The sequence below is a fragment of the Hyperoodon ampullatus genome (assembly GCF_949752795.1).
Source record: "Hyperoodon ampullatus genome assembly, chromosome: 2".
Classification (NCBI taxonomy): domain Eukaryota; kingdom Metazoa; phylum Chordata; class Mammalia; order Artiodactyla; family Ziphiidae; genus Hyperoodon; species Hyperoodon ampullatus.
In genome coordinates this window covers 127,139,427-127,158,188 of record NC_136915.1, presented here as the reverse complement: position 1 = coordinate 127,158,188, position 18,762 = coordinate 127,139,427, and the positions used below count along the sequence as shown (strand labels likewise).

At 36.6% G+C, this 18,762-nt stretch overlaps 1 protein-coding gene across 1 annotated transcript in view; it reads right to left on the bottom strand.

Annotated features, from left to right (window-relative positions):
- Window positions 1-18,762, bottom strand: part of CEP170 (centrosomal protein 170) — a gene marked incomplete at its 3' end in the record, with an annotated part of 135,680 nt that overhangs the window by 94,760 nt on the left and 22,158 nt on the right. Inside the window, exon 2 of the mRNA XM_079698161.1 lies at window positions 7,491-7,636. Within this exon, the coding sequence (XP_079554287.1) occupies window positions 7,491-7,595 (105 nt within the window). The 5' untranslated portion in view covers window positions 7,596-7,636. The remainder of the gene's footprint in view (window positions 1-7,490; window positions 7,637-18,762) is intronic.

Below are 18,762 nucleotides of genomic sequence, written 5' to 3'. Positions count from 1 at the left end.
AGTAGTTATTTCCACTATTTTATCTTCCAGGTCACTTATCCATTCTTTTGCCTCAGTTATTCTGCTATTGATCCCTTTTAGAGAATTTTTAATTTCATTTATTGTGTGGTTCATTACTGTTTGTTTGCTCTTTAGTTCTTCAAGGTCCTTGTTAAACATTTCTTGTATTTTCTCCATTTTATTTCCAAGATTTTGGATCATCTTTACTATAATTATTCTGAATTCTTTTTCAGGTAGACTGCCTATTTCCTCTTCATTTGTTATATCTGGTGGGTTTTTACCTTGCTCCTTCATTTGCTGTGTCCTTCTCTTTCTTTTCATTTTGCTTACCTTACTGTATTTGGGGTCTCCTTTTCATTGGCTGCAGGTTCATAGTTCCCGTTGTTTTTGTTGTCTGCCCCCAGTGGCTAAGGTTGGTTCAGTGGGTTGTGTAAGCTTCCTGGTGGAGGGGACTAGGACCTGTGTTCTGGTGGATGAGGCTGGATCTTGTCTTTCTGGTGGGCAGGTCCATGTCTGGTGGTGTGTTTTGGGGTGTCTGTGGCCTTATTATGGTTTTAGGCAGCCTTTCTGCTAATGGGTAGGGTTGTGTTCCTGTCTTGCTAGTTGTTTGGTATAGGGTTTCCAGCACTGGAGCTTGCTGGTCTTTGAGTAGAGCTGGGTCTTGGCGTTGAGATGGAGATCTCTGGGAGATTTTCGCTGTTTGATATTACCTGGAGCCGGGAGGTCTCTTGTGGACCAATGTCCTGAACTTGGGTCTCCCACCTCAGAGGCACAGCCCTGACACCTGGCCGGAGCATCAAGAGTCTGTCATCCACATGGCTCAGAATAAAAGGGAGAAGAAATAGAAAAAAAGAAAGAATAAGATAAAATTAAATTAAATTAAATTAAAAAGTTATTAAAATAAAAATTAAAAAAAATTTTTTTTAATAAAGAAAAAGGAATGAAAGAAAGAAGGGAGCAACCAAACCAAAAAAGAAACCCACCCATGACAAGAAGCGCTAAAAACTATAGTAAAAAAAGACAGACAGAACCCTAGGACAAATGGTAAAAGCAAAGCTATACAGACAAAATCACACATAGAAGCATACACATACACACTTAGAAAAAGAGAAAAAGGGAAAAAATATATATATCATTGCTCCCAAAGTCCACTGCCTTAATTTTGGGATGATTCGTTGTCTATTCAGGTATTCCAGAGATGCAGGGTACATCAAGTTGACTGTGGAGAGTTAATCCGCTGCTCCTGATGCTGCTGGGAGAGATTTCCGTTTCCCTTCTTTGTTTGCACAGCTCCTGGGTTTCAGGATTTGCCCCTCCTCTGCGTGTCAGTCACCTGAGGGTGTCTGTTCTTCACTCAGACAGGATGGGGTTAAAGGAGTAGCTGACTCAGGGGCCCTGGCTCACTCAGGCCAGGGGGAGGGAGGGGTACGGAATGTTGGGAGAGCCTGTGGTGGCAGAGGCCGGCGTGATGTTGCATCAGCCTGAGGCACGCCGTGCGTTCTCCCGGGGAAGTTGTCCCTGGATCACGGGACCCTGGCAGTGGTAGGCTGCACAGGCCTCTGCGAGGGGTGGTGTGGACAGTGACCTGCGCTTGCACACAGGCTTCTTGGTGGCGGCAGCAGCAGCCTTAGCGTCTCACGCCCGTCTCTGGGGTCCGTGCTGATAGCCACAGCTCGCGCCCGTCTCTGGAGCTCCTTTAAGCAGCGCTCTGAATCCCCTCTCCTCGCGCATCAGGAAACAAAGAGGCGTGAAAAAGTCTCTTGCCTCTTCAGCAGCTCCAGACTTCTCCCGGACTCCCTCCCGGCTAGCTGTGGTGCACTAGCCCCCTTCAGGCTGTGTTCATGCCACCAACCCCAGTCCTCTTCCTGGGATCCGATGGAAGCCCGAGCCTGAGCTCCCAGCCCCAACCCGTCCCGGCGGGTGAGCAGACAAGCCTCTCAGGCTGGTGAGTGCTGGTTGGCACCAATCCTCCATGTGGGACTCTCTCCACTTTGCCCTCTGCACCCCTGTTGCTGCGCTCTCCTCCGTGGCTCTGAAGCTCCCCCCCGCCCGCCACCCACAGTCTCCGCCCGTGAAGGGGCTTCCTAGTGTGTGGAAACCTTTCCTCTTTCACAGCTCCCTCCCACTGGTGCAGGTCCCATCCCTATTCTTTTGTCTCTGTTTTTTCTTTTGCCCTACCCGGGTACGTGGGGAGTTTCTTGCCTTTTGGGAGGTCTGAGGTCTTCTACCAGTGTTCAGTAGGTGTTCTGTAGGAATTGTTCCACATGTAGATGTATTTCTGATGTATTTGTGGGGAGGAAGGTGATCTCCACGTCTTACTCTTTCGCCATATTGAAGCTTCTCAACTAAACCATTTAAAAACTAAATACAATTTGCAAATACTTGCTCTTACTTCCATACAAAAGATGTGTCTTTCTGTATTGAGAAGAGTTCCATTAATTTGTAGCACTGATTCTGACTACCAGGTAACCATGAAGCCGATCAAATCATGGAACTTTTTCAGAGAATACACTGTGTCTAGGGCAGTGCTAAAAGGAGTATGCTCCTATCAGATAAAGGGCAGAAGTATCTTTAGAGGTGGAGTCTGAGGAACAGGTCAAAAGTGGTTTTTTTCTTGCCTGATCATGGAATTTCACCAACTTCATATTTTATTTTTAAAATAAAGCATAAATTTAAAAATAGTCATAAGTAGAATAGATGCCCACATCAGACTCATTGATGAATTTTAAATAAAAATGTTATTTTAATGTTTGACTTCTTATAGTGGTAATAGTGGTTTTTGTGCTTTAAAAATTATTGATTTTCTTTTAATTTCTGTTTTGATTATAATACCTGAATCAATTCAAAGATGTTTTAAAATTCTATTGCCATTGATTTTCCTCTAGATTTTTCACTGTGGTAAAATATATATAACATAATATTTGTCATTTTAACCATTTTCGTTGTACAATTCAGTGGCATTAATTAAATTTACAATGTTGTGCAATCATAACCATTGTACAATATCCGATTCCAAAATTTAACACCCCAAACCATACCGCTTTCTAAAATTTTTTCATCACTCCAAACAGAAACTGTAACTGTAAAGCAATAACTCTTCAACCCTCCTTCCTCTAGCCACTGGTAACCACTAATCTACTTTGTAGCTCTATGAATTTGCTTGTTTTAGATATTTCATGTAAGTGGAATCATACATTTGTCATTTGTTTCTGGCTTATTTCATTTAGCAGAATGTTTTCAAGGTTCATTTCTGTTGCAGCATGTATTCAAACATCGTTTCTTTTTGTAACTGAATAATAATCCATTATATGTATTGATATATACTGCATTTTGTTTATCCCTTCATCTGGACACTTGGGTTGTTGTCACCTTTTGGCTACTGTGAATAACACTACAATGAACACTGACTTAAATACAAGTATCTGTTTGAGTCCTAGCTTTCAATTATTCTGGGTATAGCCTACTAGTGGAATTGCTGGGTCATATGATAATTCTGTTTAACTTCTGAGGAACCACTAAATTGTTTTCCACAGCGGCTACCCCATTTTACACATTCCCACCAGCAAAGTACAAGAATTTCAATTTCTCCACACCCTTACCAACACTTATCTTCTTGTTTTTTTTTGTTTTTAACATTACTGCCATACCAGTAGATATGAAGCAGTATTTCATTGCAGTTCTGATCTGCATTTCTTAATGACAAATGATGTTGAGTGACTTTCATGTGCTTATTAGCCATTTTTATATCTTCTTCGGAGAAATGTCTACTCAAATCTTTTGACCATTTTTTAAGGGGGTTGTTTGTATATCTGTTGTTGAGTTGTAGGAGTTCTTTATATACTCTGGATATTATAAGATATGTATGGTTTTGCAAATATTTTCTCCAATTCTGAGAGTTATCTTTTTCCTCTCTTGATAGTATCCTTAGATGCACAAGTTTTTAGTTTTGATGAAGTCCAATTTACCTACTTTTGCTTTTGTTGCTTGTGCTATTGGTATCACATCTAAGAATCCACTGCCAAATCCAAGGTAATGACGATTTATCCCTATGATTTCTTCTAAGAGTTTTATGGCTTTAGCTCTTATATTCAGGTCACTGATCCATTTTGAGTTAATTTTTATATATGTTGTAAGGTAGGGGTCCAAATTCATTCTTTTACATGTAGAAATTCGGTTGTCCTAGCTTTATCTGTTGGAAAGACCACTCTTTCCTCTACTGAATGGGCTTGGTCTCAAAAACCTACTGTAGCAGTTTCCTTGGGCTGCCATAAAAAAGTGCCATAAATTGAGTGGCTTAAAACAGTCCAAGTGTATTCTCTCAAAGTTCTGGATTCACGAAGTCCAAAATCAAGGAGTTGGCAGGGCCATGTTTCCTCCAAAACTTCCAGGGAAGAATCCTTCCTTGACTCTTCCAGTTTCTGGTAGCCCCAGGTTTCCTTGGCTTCTGGTAGCATAACTCTTAATCTCTGCTTCTATCTTTACATGGCTGTCTTCTCTCTGTGTCTGTCTTCTCCTCATCATATGACACTAAGTTATATTGGCTTAAGGTCCACCCTAATGACTTCATCTTAACTTGATCACATCCTCAACGACCCTATTTCCTAATAAGATCACATTCACAAGTATGGGATATTAGGACTTTGATACATCTTTTGGGGGGGACACAATTCAAACCATAACAGCCATAGATATATGGGTTTCCTTCTGAACTCTTCATTCTGTTCCATTTGTCTGTACATCTACCCTTATTCCAGTATTGCTAGCTTTGTAATAAATTTTGAAGTTGAGAAGTGTGAGTTGTGCAACTTTATTCTTCTTTTTCAAGGTTGTTTTGCCATTTTTAAATTTTGCCAAACTTCGCCAAACTCTTCAGAAACAAAAAATCTTTAATCTGTCTTCATTATGGGTCACATTTTCCTGCTTTTTTACAGGCCTGATAATTTTTTATTGGCTAACAAACACTGGGAATTTTACCTTTGTATTTCTGTATTCCTATAAATATTCTTAAACTTTGGTCTGGGACACAGCTAATTTACTTAAAAACAGTGTGACCCTTTTGAGTACTCTTTTTAAGATTGAGATCAGAGTAGAACTCAGACTAGGGTTAATTATTTCCCCACTACTAAGGGGTAGAGACCAATGCCCTGTGAATTGTGAGGTTTTCCAGTCTGGCTATTAGCAACAGGCACCATTCCTGACCCTGTTAGTGCTGGGTACTGTTAACTCTAATTAACAGGGGACTTTTTCCCCTGCCCTTGGGTAGTCTCTTCACATATGTGTGCTGATCAATACTCAAATGCATACTCAAGGGTAATCCTCCACAGAGTTCTTTCTCTGTGTAGCTCCTTCCTCTCCGACGGTGTGTCCTGTGAATTGGAACCCATCTTGGTCTCCTTGGACTCTCAGCTTCCTCCCTCCACCTCACAAATTGTCAGACAACTTACATTTGTTACACATAATCCAGGACACAGACACCTTACCAGTCATGTCTCTTAATCTTATCTTCATGTAAGAAAAGATTTATTCTGCAAGTTCCTAAACAGCCATTCCCACATTTCCTAAGATACTGCTCTGCTGGTTGATACAAATGCCACATAGAAAGTACCTCTTCCACTCTCTAATGAATGAGTTCCCCCCAGTTTGAACCTAAGATATGTTTCAGTTACAAGGGGCCTATATCCAAATAGAATCATTACTGCCTTCTTCTCAGTTGCTAGTCTCACTATTCCATCTCACTGAGGAGCCCAGAAAAATCTCTGTACTATTCTATTTCTCTCATTGAATTTCTTTAAATAAGGTTTCATTATACATGTAACTCATATACTCATATAGCTATATAGTGGCTTTACTTTTACTGTCTCAAAACTATAAAATAAGTTCTTTAATTTTAAAGTAAAAATGTACGTAAACATATGCAAATCTGACTTTTCTGGGGACAATGTAGGGTTTCTCAGTCTCAGCACTATTGATATTTTTGGCCAAATAATTCTTTGTTGGGTGTGTTTGGTGGGGGCGGTATAAGGGGTATGAAGAAGTATGTTATATACTGTAGGATGTTTGCAACCCCCCCGGTCTCTTGACCTTTGCCTACTGAATGTCAGTAGCAAACACCTCCAACCCTCTACCATGCACAACAATCAAAATGGGGACTTCCCTGGTTGTCCAGTGGGTAAGACTCTGTGCTCCCAATGCAGAGGCCCAGGTTCAATCCCTGGTCAGGGAACTAGATCCCAGTGCAACTAAAGATCCTGCAACTAAGAAATCTGCATGCTGCAACTAAAGATCCTGAATGCCGCAACGAAGATCCCATGTGCCGCAACTAAGACCTGGGGCAGCCTAAATAAATAAATAAATGACTAAATAAATAAATAAATATAAAAAACAAAATCAACTGTCTCTAAAAAAAAATCAAAATGTCTCCAAATACTGCCAGATATCTTTTGGGGCAGTTGGGGGGAGGCAGGATCACCCCAGTTGAGAAACAATGGGCTAACAGAACAAATCTCTCTATGCTAAGTATTTGTTTACAGTTTTTAACCAACAAAAGGGGGGAGGGCAAGGGGATAAGACTCTATTCTAGATTGTCAGGACCTATTAAAGTAACTAAATGTCGAAAACCTGGGGATCCATTTTTCTAATTACTTTGCTCAAAAACATCTTAAAAGGGCTTCCCTGGTGGCGCAGGGGTTAAGAATCCGCCTGCCAACGCAGCGGACAGGGGTTCGAGCCCTGGTCGGGGAAAATCCCAAATGCCGCGGAGCAACTAAGCCCGTGCCACAACTACTGAGCCTGCGCTTTAGAGCCTGCAAGCCACAACTACTGAAGCCCCTGCGCCTAGAGCCCGTGCTCCGCAACGAGAAGCTACCACAATAAGAAGCCCGCGCACCGCAACGAAGAGCAGTCCCTGCTCACCGCAACTAGAGAAAGCCTGCGCGCAGCAATGAACACCCAACACAGCCAAAAATAAATTAAATAAATAAACAAATTTAAAAATAAATTAATTAATTAAAAAATCTTCAAAGTATGTTTTAAAAGTAACTCCTTTATACATAATTCAGCAAATGCCAACAATCTGTATGCTCAAACTACTGGAAGATATTATAATGAAAACCTCTAAAAGAAAAAGAGAGATTAATTCCAGTATCAATTAAGTACCCATGATTAAAATTCAGTTTTACTTCATGCTATACTAATTTTATGAATTATTTACAAGTCTTATTTTAAAAGTGTAGAATGTGAAACTTCTTGCTTCTTAAAAACAAACTTCTCTACTCAAAGCTCTCATTTTTCAAAATATAATCTCTGAGACTTAGAACTTATTTTTACATGATACAAGGGGGAGAAAATTTATTAAACTAGTAACTAGAGCTTAAAGAGGGAGAGCCAGAAAGTTCAAATGTTAAGCAGAGTTGCTCTCCAAAGGAGTAGAAAAATATTTCATGTCAGTTCCAGGTTTTGAGTAGACACATACAGAAGGCAGACACAATTACCTGCAACATGAGCTCACAGTCATCTCTTCCAACAAAAATCATTTCTCGTGGCAGCCTGTGGCGAGTGCCTCCACTGCTCACCAAAAACCAGGATGTTAAGCTCATTTTCTGCTTAGCTTCTAAGTCTTTGGCAAAGGTACGTCATCCTGCAGAGAGAGATTCAGAAAAACATACATTTAGATATTTTCAACTTTAGTAGCTATTCACCAAACCCTTGGAATAGAACTGCATTCAACATTTACCCCTGACTACATAAATAAGACAGTCCACGAGTCCCAGGAAACAACATATCCACCAAATTCTCAGCAGTAAAGTAAGTCCATGGACTCCGTTAAGAGTTCACTTAAAAAGGAATACATTAGGCAATTAAGTAGGTAGTCAACTAATAACATTTATCATATCTCTATAGCTTATAAAGGTCTACAATTCTCAAGTAAATGATCACATTAGTATCATGTTAACCGCAGTAAACACTAGCAATGTTATATAAATAAGTTCTCAATTATAAATGTTTTGAGAAAGACACTCAATTCAAATGAATATATTTGATATCTGATTAAGAGCTAACAATGGACACCAAAGAAATTGCTTCTTTGTCTACCAAGTGTAGACCACTTAATGCACTTTCAAAAACATGCAATTTCAATTTCTCTGCCCTAACATGTACGGTACTTTTTTTTAAAGTGAATGGTGTTTTTTAAAAATTTTTATTTATTTTATTTTTGGCTGCACTGGGTCTCCATTGCTGCACTCGGGCTTTTCTCTAGTTGAGAGGAGCGGGAGCTACCCCTTGCTGTGGTGCACGGGCTTTTCACTGAGGTGGCTTCTCTTGCTGCGGAGCACGGATCCTAGGCGCGTGGGCTCTAGAGCACAGGCTCAGCAGTTGTGGCGCATGGACCCAGCCACTCCACCGCACGTGGAATTCTCCCAGACCAGGGCTCGAACCCATGTCCACTGCATTGGCAGGCGGATTCCTAACCACTGTGCCACCAGGGAAGCCCTATACTGTACTTTCTAAATATGTTTCTTCTAGAGCAGCAGCTCCTAAACGTTTTGTCCATAAGACTCTTTTACACTTTTTTTTTTTAAAGGACCCTAAAGAACACTTTGTTTACATGGGTTAGATATATTAATATTTACCATATTAGAAATACTGAGAAACTGGTATGTATTAATTCATTTAAAATGATCAATAAATCAATTTTACAGAAAAAATGGCTAACATTTTAATGAAGATTTACTATATTTCCAAACCAAATAATTAGTGAGAAGAATAGCACTATTAAACAATTTTAAAAATCTCTTTAAGTTCTGGCTTAATAGAAGATTTTCATATCTGCTCTGAATTCAATCTGTTGCCATATACTGTTTAACTTAAAATATTTAAAGGCCTAGCTTCATACTTATTCCCAGATAAGTAGTGGGAAATGGGAAATTTATTTTAATAGTCTTTCCAAATAACTGAAGATAGTTTTCTTTGATACTACCTCAGAACTTCACAGGTGGTAATTTCCTGAAAGTTATTTATAACATGGAATCTGAAACTTTCCATACATTTTAACATGAAAATCCATCTTCTGCTTTGAAGAGATTTTGTAACACTGTGCATTGGTCATTTGAAAAACACTGGTTCCCTGAGTTACACAGATCTTCCAAGTGACGACACATTTCATTATACTATTTTAAAATATCAGATTAATTTATATCATCACCCATCTCATCTGAAGTCTTTAATTACTGGGCAGCTGTTAAGCAGCAGACTCAAGCTCCTAAAACTCTAATTTTCTCTTAGAAAATTTTGCCTAAATTTTACTGGCAAAAAAATACTGTCAATTCTTTTCCTTGAAGTGACAGGTTTATACTGTCTGCTAAATACTCAGGTCTACAAAACCATAATTTTTGTCTGTCAGTCATCGTTTCAAGTAAAAATCATGTTCTATGAAACAACTGGCTAGTTCAGCTCACAACTCAAACAATTACACAAATGCTTTTTCTTGAGACAACCATGGCACTTTGGTATACAGTGTTAAGTGCTTTATGTGTAGCTCCATTTAGTCTTACAAAACACTAAAAAGATGTAATTCAAAGGTCAAGACTTAATAAACTTAATCATTTTTAACACTGCATCAAGGACATTCTTAAGTGAAACTGGCTTTTTTTCTTACCTGCAAGTGCATGCCAGTGAAGAATATGATTGCTATTAGCATAGTATGGTGCCAATGCCTTGACTAAGGAAGCAGCAGCTTTAGCCACCATTGTTTTTCCATATTATCAGTTCAAAGGTCTATACAATAAAAAAGCCAATAATGTTTTGATAGTATTATGAAAATAGTTTTGACCTCGTGACCCTTGAAATGGTTTCAAGGATTCCCACAGGCCTGTTGACTGGGCTCTAAGAATTACTACTATCTTAGAGGATGTGACTATGTCATTAAGAGCATAAACTTAAGAGTCAGACAGATTGGTGGAGAAGTCTGACTCCTGGTTCCACCACTTATTTCCACATGACCTTGGGCAAGTTACTTACCCTGTGTCCCTTAGTTTCCTCTTGTGTAAAATGGGAATAAGGATAGTATCTACTCAACAGTTTTTTTCTTATTGATCAAAAGAATATTACTTGTAAATATTTTTCCCATGAAATTCCCATATACATTCTTATATGATTTAATTAGAAGCTATACTACAAAACAGTGAAACAAAACATTCTGCAATAAGAAACACATCTATATATCAAAAAAGAAACCTTTAAAATGTAGAATTTCATGTTAAGGTAAAAATCCCATATATTATGAATTTATCTACACATATATGAAACAATTGGTTTCACCAAAATAAGCAAATAATTTTCTGTAAAGTTAGAACAATTACGTCTTACTCCCTTCTCAATTTATTGAATTGATATGGTTAATTTATGTGGATTCTTAAATCTTCCATTCACCTAATTCCTTGATGCAAATGTTGTTGTTAGTCTTCCATCTGTCTACTTTCTGTCAAAATGCTTTTTAGCATTTTATATGTATGTCCTGGCCAAATCAACAGAGAGTCAAAAAAATTTTACCAGAAGAAAAAACCTTCCATCTAAATATGGTACATAATTTGCATACTGCCTTTCCAAGGAAAGACAATTTTAAAACATGACATTAATAAGTAAGTCAACAGTTATAAACTCATTTAAGGGAACTGAAGAAAAAAACTTTTCAGCATTTGTATGGGCAATGTTCATAAGACATGTTAAAGGAAATCAAATTAACCTAAAGACAGTAAATGAAACACCAGAGCCAACCATGGGCAATAAGAACAGTTTCCAAACATTTTTTAAATTACAAAGTAGTATGTAAGCATGATTCATATGCTACAAAAATATTTTAAGTATTTAGACAATAGCAAGCATAATTATATACCAATATGTAATATATAACTCCACAATATAAACATACAGTAATTATATAACTATATAAAATAAAATAAAGTTAAAATAATGGCTTTTTATATATTTTATTTTGACTTTCAGTGACACTTAAAAGGTAACAAATACACACATTTTCTAAAAAACAAAAATGAAACACATAATCCTCAAGATGAAGGGTATTTATTTACTGGGGTGGGACAGTGACCATGAGTCATCTTCTAGTTTTTCTACAATGGGAGGGAATGAGATATGATATAAACCCACTGTCTCTCAGTTCTCACATGGGACTCTATTCCCTTATCTAAGACAGCTTTCTCACTGGTCCCTTAGTTGCAATGCTCTTTTCCTACTCACTGAGTTAATACTGACACTTGCACATGGGTAAAACTGAAAACTGAGCTTCCTCAGTGGCCAAGGCAGAAGTTTCAGCTCACCTTCCTCTAAAGGGCAGGAAAAGGGGCCTTTGGGTTTGCCGATTGGAAAGAATATGCCCAAGGTCTTGACTTGGGCACTTCAGATATCCTATCTGTAAAAATGAAAAGAAAAACAAAATAACCCAAAACAACAAGAAGAGAGCACATCAAGATAAAATGAGATATAGATATGCTATCCTGTAGTATCCAGCATATTGGGAGGCACTCAATTTATGCTCATTGCCTTTTCTCCCTCTCCTCCTAATCTTTTCTGCCAAATAATACAATAATGCCATAATCTGAGACTCAAAATACATCAACCAAACAATAAACATATGTTGAATATCTTCTATGTCAATGTTCTAAAGTTATTCACTTAAAGAAATAATTTAGGGTAAAAATTACGGCAATATAATATGCCTTATAGCTTACTCATAAAATTAAAAATACTATAACCTTTATTTCATACATATTTCAATTCTGAAAAGTACATTTAATGGATCACTGATTAAAATTCCTGGAACACTTTCTCAAAGCACAAATAGTTTTCAGGTCATACTGGGGATCTAAAGACTGAAGAGGATGGAGGACCACTGACCTTTGCAAAGATTATAGTCCCAGACCTTATTACAACTCAAGTACAGCCATAAACTATAACCTTTGCCCTATGACTTTGCAATTCCTCCAATTAAAGGTGGGAGTATAACTTCCCACTCCATAACTCTGGGCTCTGCCTCATGACTTGTTTTGGCCAGTGGAATGGTGTTAATAGCTGTGATTGAAGTGGAAGCTAAAATGTGCTTGGGCAATTGGGTTTGACCTCTGGTACCTCTGCCATTACCATAGAAAGAACACGCCCTAGCTAGCCCATTACTTCAAGAAGAATGAGACACATGTAGAACAGATGTGTTATCTAACACAGAACTTGAAGCAGGCCCTCAGTTATCATTCAACCCTTAGCTGAAAAATAGAATTAGTGTTGTTTTAAGCCATTGAGAGATGTGCAGTGATTTGCTTCATCACTGACTATAATGCACAAAAGGTGAGTACAATTTACTGAAATATAGTATTTTTTTAAAAGTACACTGATAGTCCAATACACTCACTTGAATATTTTCAGAAATACACAATTGAAATTTTGTTGAAATTGTTCCCTTTTTCCCAGTTTCTTCATCTCAGAATGGTAACATTTATTTGTATAATTAAACCTAAGGCTGTTATGTGTTACACAACTACAACTTGTAGATAAAGGAAGCTTATTTTAACAAGAAGTCCAACAAGGAGAGAATCCAGCTATAGAAGAAGATGCAAGCTCACTTTTTCTTTGGGAAAAAGGTCAACATCTATAGTTTACTTTTTCACCATCTGGAACAGCTCAGTTTACCATAGGAGAATCCTCCAATCTCCTCCCAAAGTGGGCAAAGCACACTAATGATGCTGTGGGAGCCAAGTCAAGAAGAAATAACTGGGGGGAACCTCACCATTCCATGTGAAGAGTTTCTATGTATTTATCTCCTTGGTTAAGCATAGCACCTTATCCCACCCTTGAATGAGCTTGATGGTCACATGTTTAGAGTCTCTCTGATTTAGTATCTTCGGATAATAAACCTCTAATCTTTTGTGGAAATAGGGGTTTGGGCAATGGAGCCTACTAGTTCTTTATATGAACTTAACTGATTTTCTTGGTTTCAGTCCACCCTGCCTTCCAAGATAACTGGTATCTCACATTCCCAAGCCTTTCCAAGATTCTATGAGAATTCCTTTTTTTCTTTATTTCTTCCTCCCACAGCTCCCCCTCTTCCAAAACTTTCTCAACTTCTCTTCCCAAGTAGCCTCCTCTCATTCTCTTTGTATTAGTGAAACTGGGAAGGAACAGAGAAAACTCCAGGGGCCCTATTCAGTATACTTCTAGAAAACTGCTTCTTTTATCATATGATTTTGAAATAAAATAACATTAAAATAAACTAGTTATTCAAAATATAATAAAATATCTCAATGATCATATATTATCGCAATTTTCTTTAGTGTCATAATCATTGTTTCCTTTTCTTTTTTCCAGATTGACTCAAGAACGTTAGCTACTCTTTAAGAGAAGTGAATTCCCAATGATAATATCTGCTCTCCGTATCTGTAGTTTGGTTACTTCATTCTAATTGCATTGATTTCAAACTTCAGGTTATATGCTATTAAAATTACAAACACCAGCTATGATTCAACAGAAGCTAAATAAAAGGGGCAAAAGTCTCCACAGTCATGTTAATCTAACTCTGGATATGCCTCCAAACAATCCCGGGACAAATGAGCATTGTATAGTTCATCAAACAACATATGATATGCTAATGTTTCCATACTCTCAGATGAAATGGCTAAAAGAATATTCTTGCTAAATTTATGAATTTGGAAAGAAGCTACGATAAGGAAAACTAATGGATCAGTTCAAACACTTATGTATTTCAAGGTACTTCTTCATAAAACCTTTGTATTAAATTCTCCTATTAAAACAGAAAAAGGCAAGCTGGATAAAATAAAAGGATCCATCTTCATGCTATCTATGAGAGAGTCTGTATATGTAAGGACACAAAGAGGTTGAAAGTAAAAGGATAAAACAAGAAATTCCATGCAAACAGGAATCAAAAGAAAGCTGAGGTGGCTATGTTAATGTCAAATAAAATAGATTTTAATTCAAAAAAGCTTACAAAAGACAAAGAACATTATATATTGATAAAAGGTTCAACACATCAAGAAGATATAAAAACTGCAAACATATACACACCTAACAATAGAACATCAAAATATATGAAGCAAAAATGGACAAAATTAAAAAGATAAGTAGACAGTAGAACAGTAACAGTGAAGACTTCAATGCCCCATTTTCAACTATGAAAAACAACCAGACAGAAGATCAATAAAGAAAGAGAAGACTTGATAACACTATGAACCAATCTGACCTAACAGATACATACAAAAGACTCCACTCAACTATAGCAGAATCACATTCTTTTCAAGTGCACAAAGAATATTCTCCATAATAGACCATAACGTTAGGCCTAAAACAAGTCTTAATGAATTTTAAAAGAAGAAAATATTACAGAACTTTTCTAGTCACAATCTAATGAAATTAGAAATCAATAACAGCAGGAAAGCTGGAAAATTCTCAATATGTAAAAACTAAACAACACGCTCTTTAACAATGAGTAAGTAAAAAAAGTAATCGTAAGAAAATTAAAAAATAAATTGAAACAAATGAAAACAACAATACAGAATAACAAAACTCATAAGATTTGCTCAAAAGCAGTCCTAATAGAGAAATTTACAGCTGTAACTACTATAAAAAAAAACAAGCAAAAACAAGATCTCAAATCAATAATCTAAATGCACACCTTAAGGAAACCAAACCCAAAAGCAACTGAAGCAAGAAAATAATAAAGATTACTGTTTCTAGTTGTGGCCTTTCTTTTTTGCTTAAAGAAGCCACTTTAACGTTCTTGTAAAGTTTGTTTGGTGGTGCTGAGCTCTTTTAGTTTTTGCTTGTTTGTAAAATTTTGATCTCTCTATCAAATCTGAATGAGAACATTGACAGGTAGAGTTTTCTGGATTGTAGATTTTTCCCTTTCATCACTTTAAATATATTATGTCACTTCCTTCTGACCTGCAGAGTTTCTGCTAAAAAATCAGCTCAGTCCCTTATGTGTAACTGTTGCTTATCCCTTGCTGCTTTTAATAACCTCTTTTTATCTTTAACTTTTGCCATTTTAATTACAATGTATCTTGGTGTGGTGCCCTTTGGGTTGATCCTGTTTGGGACTCTGTACATCCTGGACCTAGATGTCTGTTTCCTTTCCTAGGTTAGGTAAGTTTTCAGCTGTTATATCTTCAAATATGTTCTCTGCCCCTTTCTCTCTCTCTTCTCCTTCTAGGACCCCTATAATGTTAATGTTTTTACACCTGACTTTGTGCCAGTGGTCTCTTGATCTATTCTCATTTTAAATTTAAACATTTTTCTGTTGAGCTTGGGTGACTGCCACTACTCTGTCCCCCAGTTTGCTGACTGTTCCTCTGTATCATCTAACCTACTGCTGATTCCTTCTAACATATTTTTAAATTTCAGTTACATATTCTTCAGCTCTCTTTGCTCTTTACATTTTCTAACTTTTTGCTTAACACCCCACTTACATCAATGAACAGATCATTCAGACAGCAAATCAATAAGGAAACATTAACCTGAAATGACACATTAAAATGGATGGACTTAATATATATAGAACATTCCATGCAAAAGCAGCAGGATACACATTCTTTTCAAGTGCATATGGAATATTCTCCAGGATAGGTGACATGCTAGACCACAAAATAAGTCTCAGTAAATTTAAGAAAACTGAAGTCATATCAAACATCTTTTCCACCAAAATGCTACGAGACTAGGAATCAACTATAAGAAAAAAACCACCCAAACCACAAACAGATGGAGGCTTAACAATATGTTACTAAACAACCAATAGGTCACTGAAGAAATCAAAGAAGAAACCCCAAAATACCTGTGGACAAATGAAAATGAAAACACAATGATCCAAAATCTATGGGATGTAGCCAAAGCAGTTCAAAGATGGAAGTTTATAGTGATACAAGCTTACCTCAGGAACAGGAAACAAGAAAAATCTCAAACAACCTAACATTACACCTAAAGGAATTACCAAAAGAAAAGCAATCAAAACCCAAAGTTAGATGAAGGAAAGAAATCATAAAGATCAGAGCAGAAATAAATGAAAAAAGGGGCTGAAAAACAATAAAAAAGATCAACAAAACTAAAACCTAGTTCTTTGAAAAGATAAACAAAATTGATAAACCTATAGCCAGACTCATCAAGAAAAAAGACGGCCCAAATCATAAAATCAGAAATGAAAAAGAAGTTACAACCAATGCCACAGAAACTCAAAGGATCATAAAAGGTTACTGTGAACAATATTATGTCAAAATGGACAAATTCCCAGAAATGTACAATTTTCCCAATATTGAACAGGGAAGAAACAGAAAAGACTGACAGACCAATTACTAAATAAAATTGAATCAGTAATTTAAGAAAAAAAAAAAAAACAAGCCTCCAAACAAAAGTTCAGGACCATATGGCTTCACAGGTGAATTCTAACAAACATTTAGTAAAGAGTTAACACCTACCCTCAAACTATTCCAAACATTACAGAGGAAGGAACTTTTCCAAACCCATTTTATGAGGCCAGCATCACCCTGACAGCAAAACTAGACAAAGACACTACCAAAAAAAAAAAAAAAATCACAGGCCAATATCACTGATGAACCCAGATGCAAAAATCCTAAACAAAATATTAGCAAACCAAGTCCAACAATACGTTATAAAGATTATACACTGTGATCAAATGGGATTTATCCCAGGGATGCAAGGACTTTTCAATATCTGCAAATCAATCAATGTGATACCACACTAACATACTGAAGAATAAATATCACATGATCATCTCAATAAATGCAAGAAAAGTTTTTGATAAAATTCAACATTCATTTATGAAAGAAACTCTCCAGAAAATGTGTTAGCAGGGGAACATACCTCGACATGATAAAGGCCATATATGACAAGCCCACAGCTAACATCATACTCAATGGTGAAAAGCAGAAAGCATTTCCTTTAAGATCAGGAACAACACAAGGATTCCCACTCTTACCACTTTTTTTAAACATAGTTTTGGAAGTCCTAGCCACAACCATCAGAGAAGAAAAAGAAACATGAGGAATCCAAGTCAGAAAGGAAGAAGTAAAACTGTCACTGTTTGCAGACAACGTGATATTACATATAGAAAATCCTAAAGATGTCACCAGCAAACTACTAAAGTTCATTAATGAATCTGGTAAACTTGCAGGATACAAAATTAATATACAAAAATCTGCTGCATTTCTACATATTAATGATGAACTATCAAAAAGAAAAATTAAGAAAACAATCTGATTTCCCATTGTATCAAAAATAACAAAATACCTAGGAATAAATCTAAGGAGGTAAAAGACCTGTAACCAGAAAACTGTAAACACTGAAGAAAGAAACTGAAAATGATACAAATGAAAAGATATACCATGTTCATGGATTTTAAGAATTTATATTGTTAAAATGTCCATAATGCCAAAAGCAAATAACTAGAACAAATAATTCTAAAATTTGTGTGGAAACACAAAAGACCCTGAATAGCCAAAAGTAATATTGAGACAGAAGAACAAAGCTGGCAGTATCACACTCCCTTATTTCAAACCATACTATAAGGCTACAGTAATCGTAACAATATGGCACTGGCCTAAAAAAAGACACATAGATCAATGGAACAGAATAGAGAGCCCAGAAATAAACCCATGCTGATATGGTCAATTAGTCTATGACAAAACAGGAAAGAATGTACAGTGAAGAAAAGACAGCCTCTTCAATAAATGGTGTTGATAAACCTGGACAGCTACATGCAAAGGAATTAAACTGGACTACTGTCTCACATCATATACAAAAATAAACTCAAAATGGATTAAAGACTTAAATGTAAGACATGAAACCATAAAACTCCTAGAAGAAAACACAGGTAGTACACTCTTTGACATTGGTCTTAGCAATGTTTTTTTGGATATATGTCCTCAAGCAAGGGAAGCAAAACAAAAAAATAAACAGGTGTGACTACATCAAACTAAAACGTTGTTGCACTGAGAAGAAAACTATCAACAAAATGAAAAAGCATCCTACTGAATGGAAGAAGATATTTGCAAACTATGTACCTGATAAAAGGTTAATATCCAAATGATATATCTGATAAAGGGTAAATATACAAAGATCTCATGCAACTCAACACCAACAGGAACGTGAAAAGATGCTGAACACTGCTAATCAACAGAGAAACGTAAAGTGAAACCACAATGAGATATCACCTCATACCTGTCAAAATGGCTACCATCAAAAAGACCACAAATAACAAATGTTGGCAAAGATGTCGAGAAAACAGAACCCCTGTATACTGTTGGTGGGAATATCAATTGGTACAGCTACTTTGTAAAATAGTATGAAGGTTCCTCAAAAAACTCAAAATAAAACTACCATAGGATCCAACAACCCCACTCCTGGGTATGTATCAGAAGAAAACAAAAACACTAATTCAAAAAGACATATTGAATACATACGCCAATGTTCACAGAAGCATTATTTACAATATTCAAAATATGGAAGCAACCTATGTGTCCATCCATCAAAAGATGAACGAATAAAGAAGACGTGAATATATTTATATAGAACGAAATACTACTCAGCCATAAAAAAGAATGAAATTTTGCCATTTTCAACAACATGTATGGACCTGGAGGATATTAGGCTAAGTGAAATAAGTCAGTGAAAGACAAATACTGTGTGATATCGCTTATATGTATAATCTAAAAAATAAACTAGTGAATATAACAA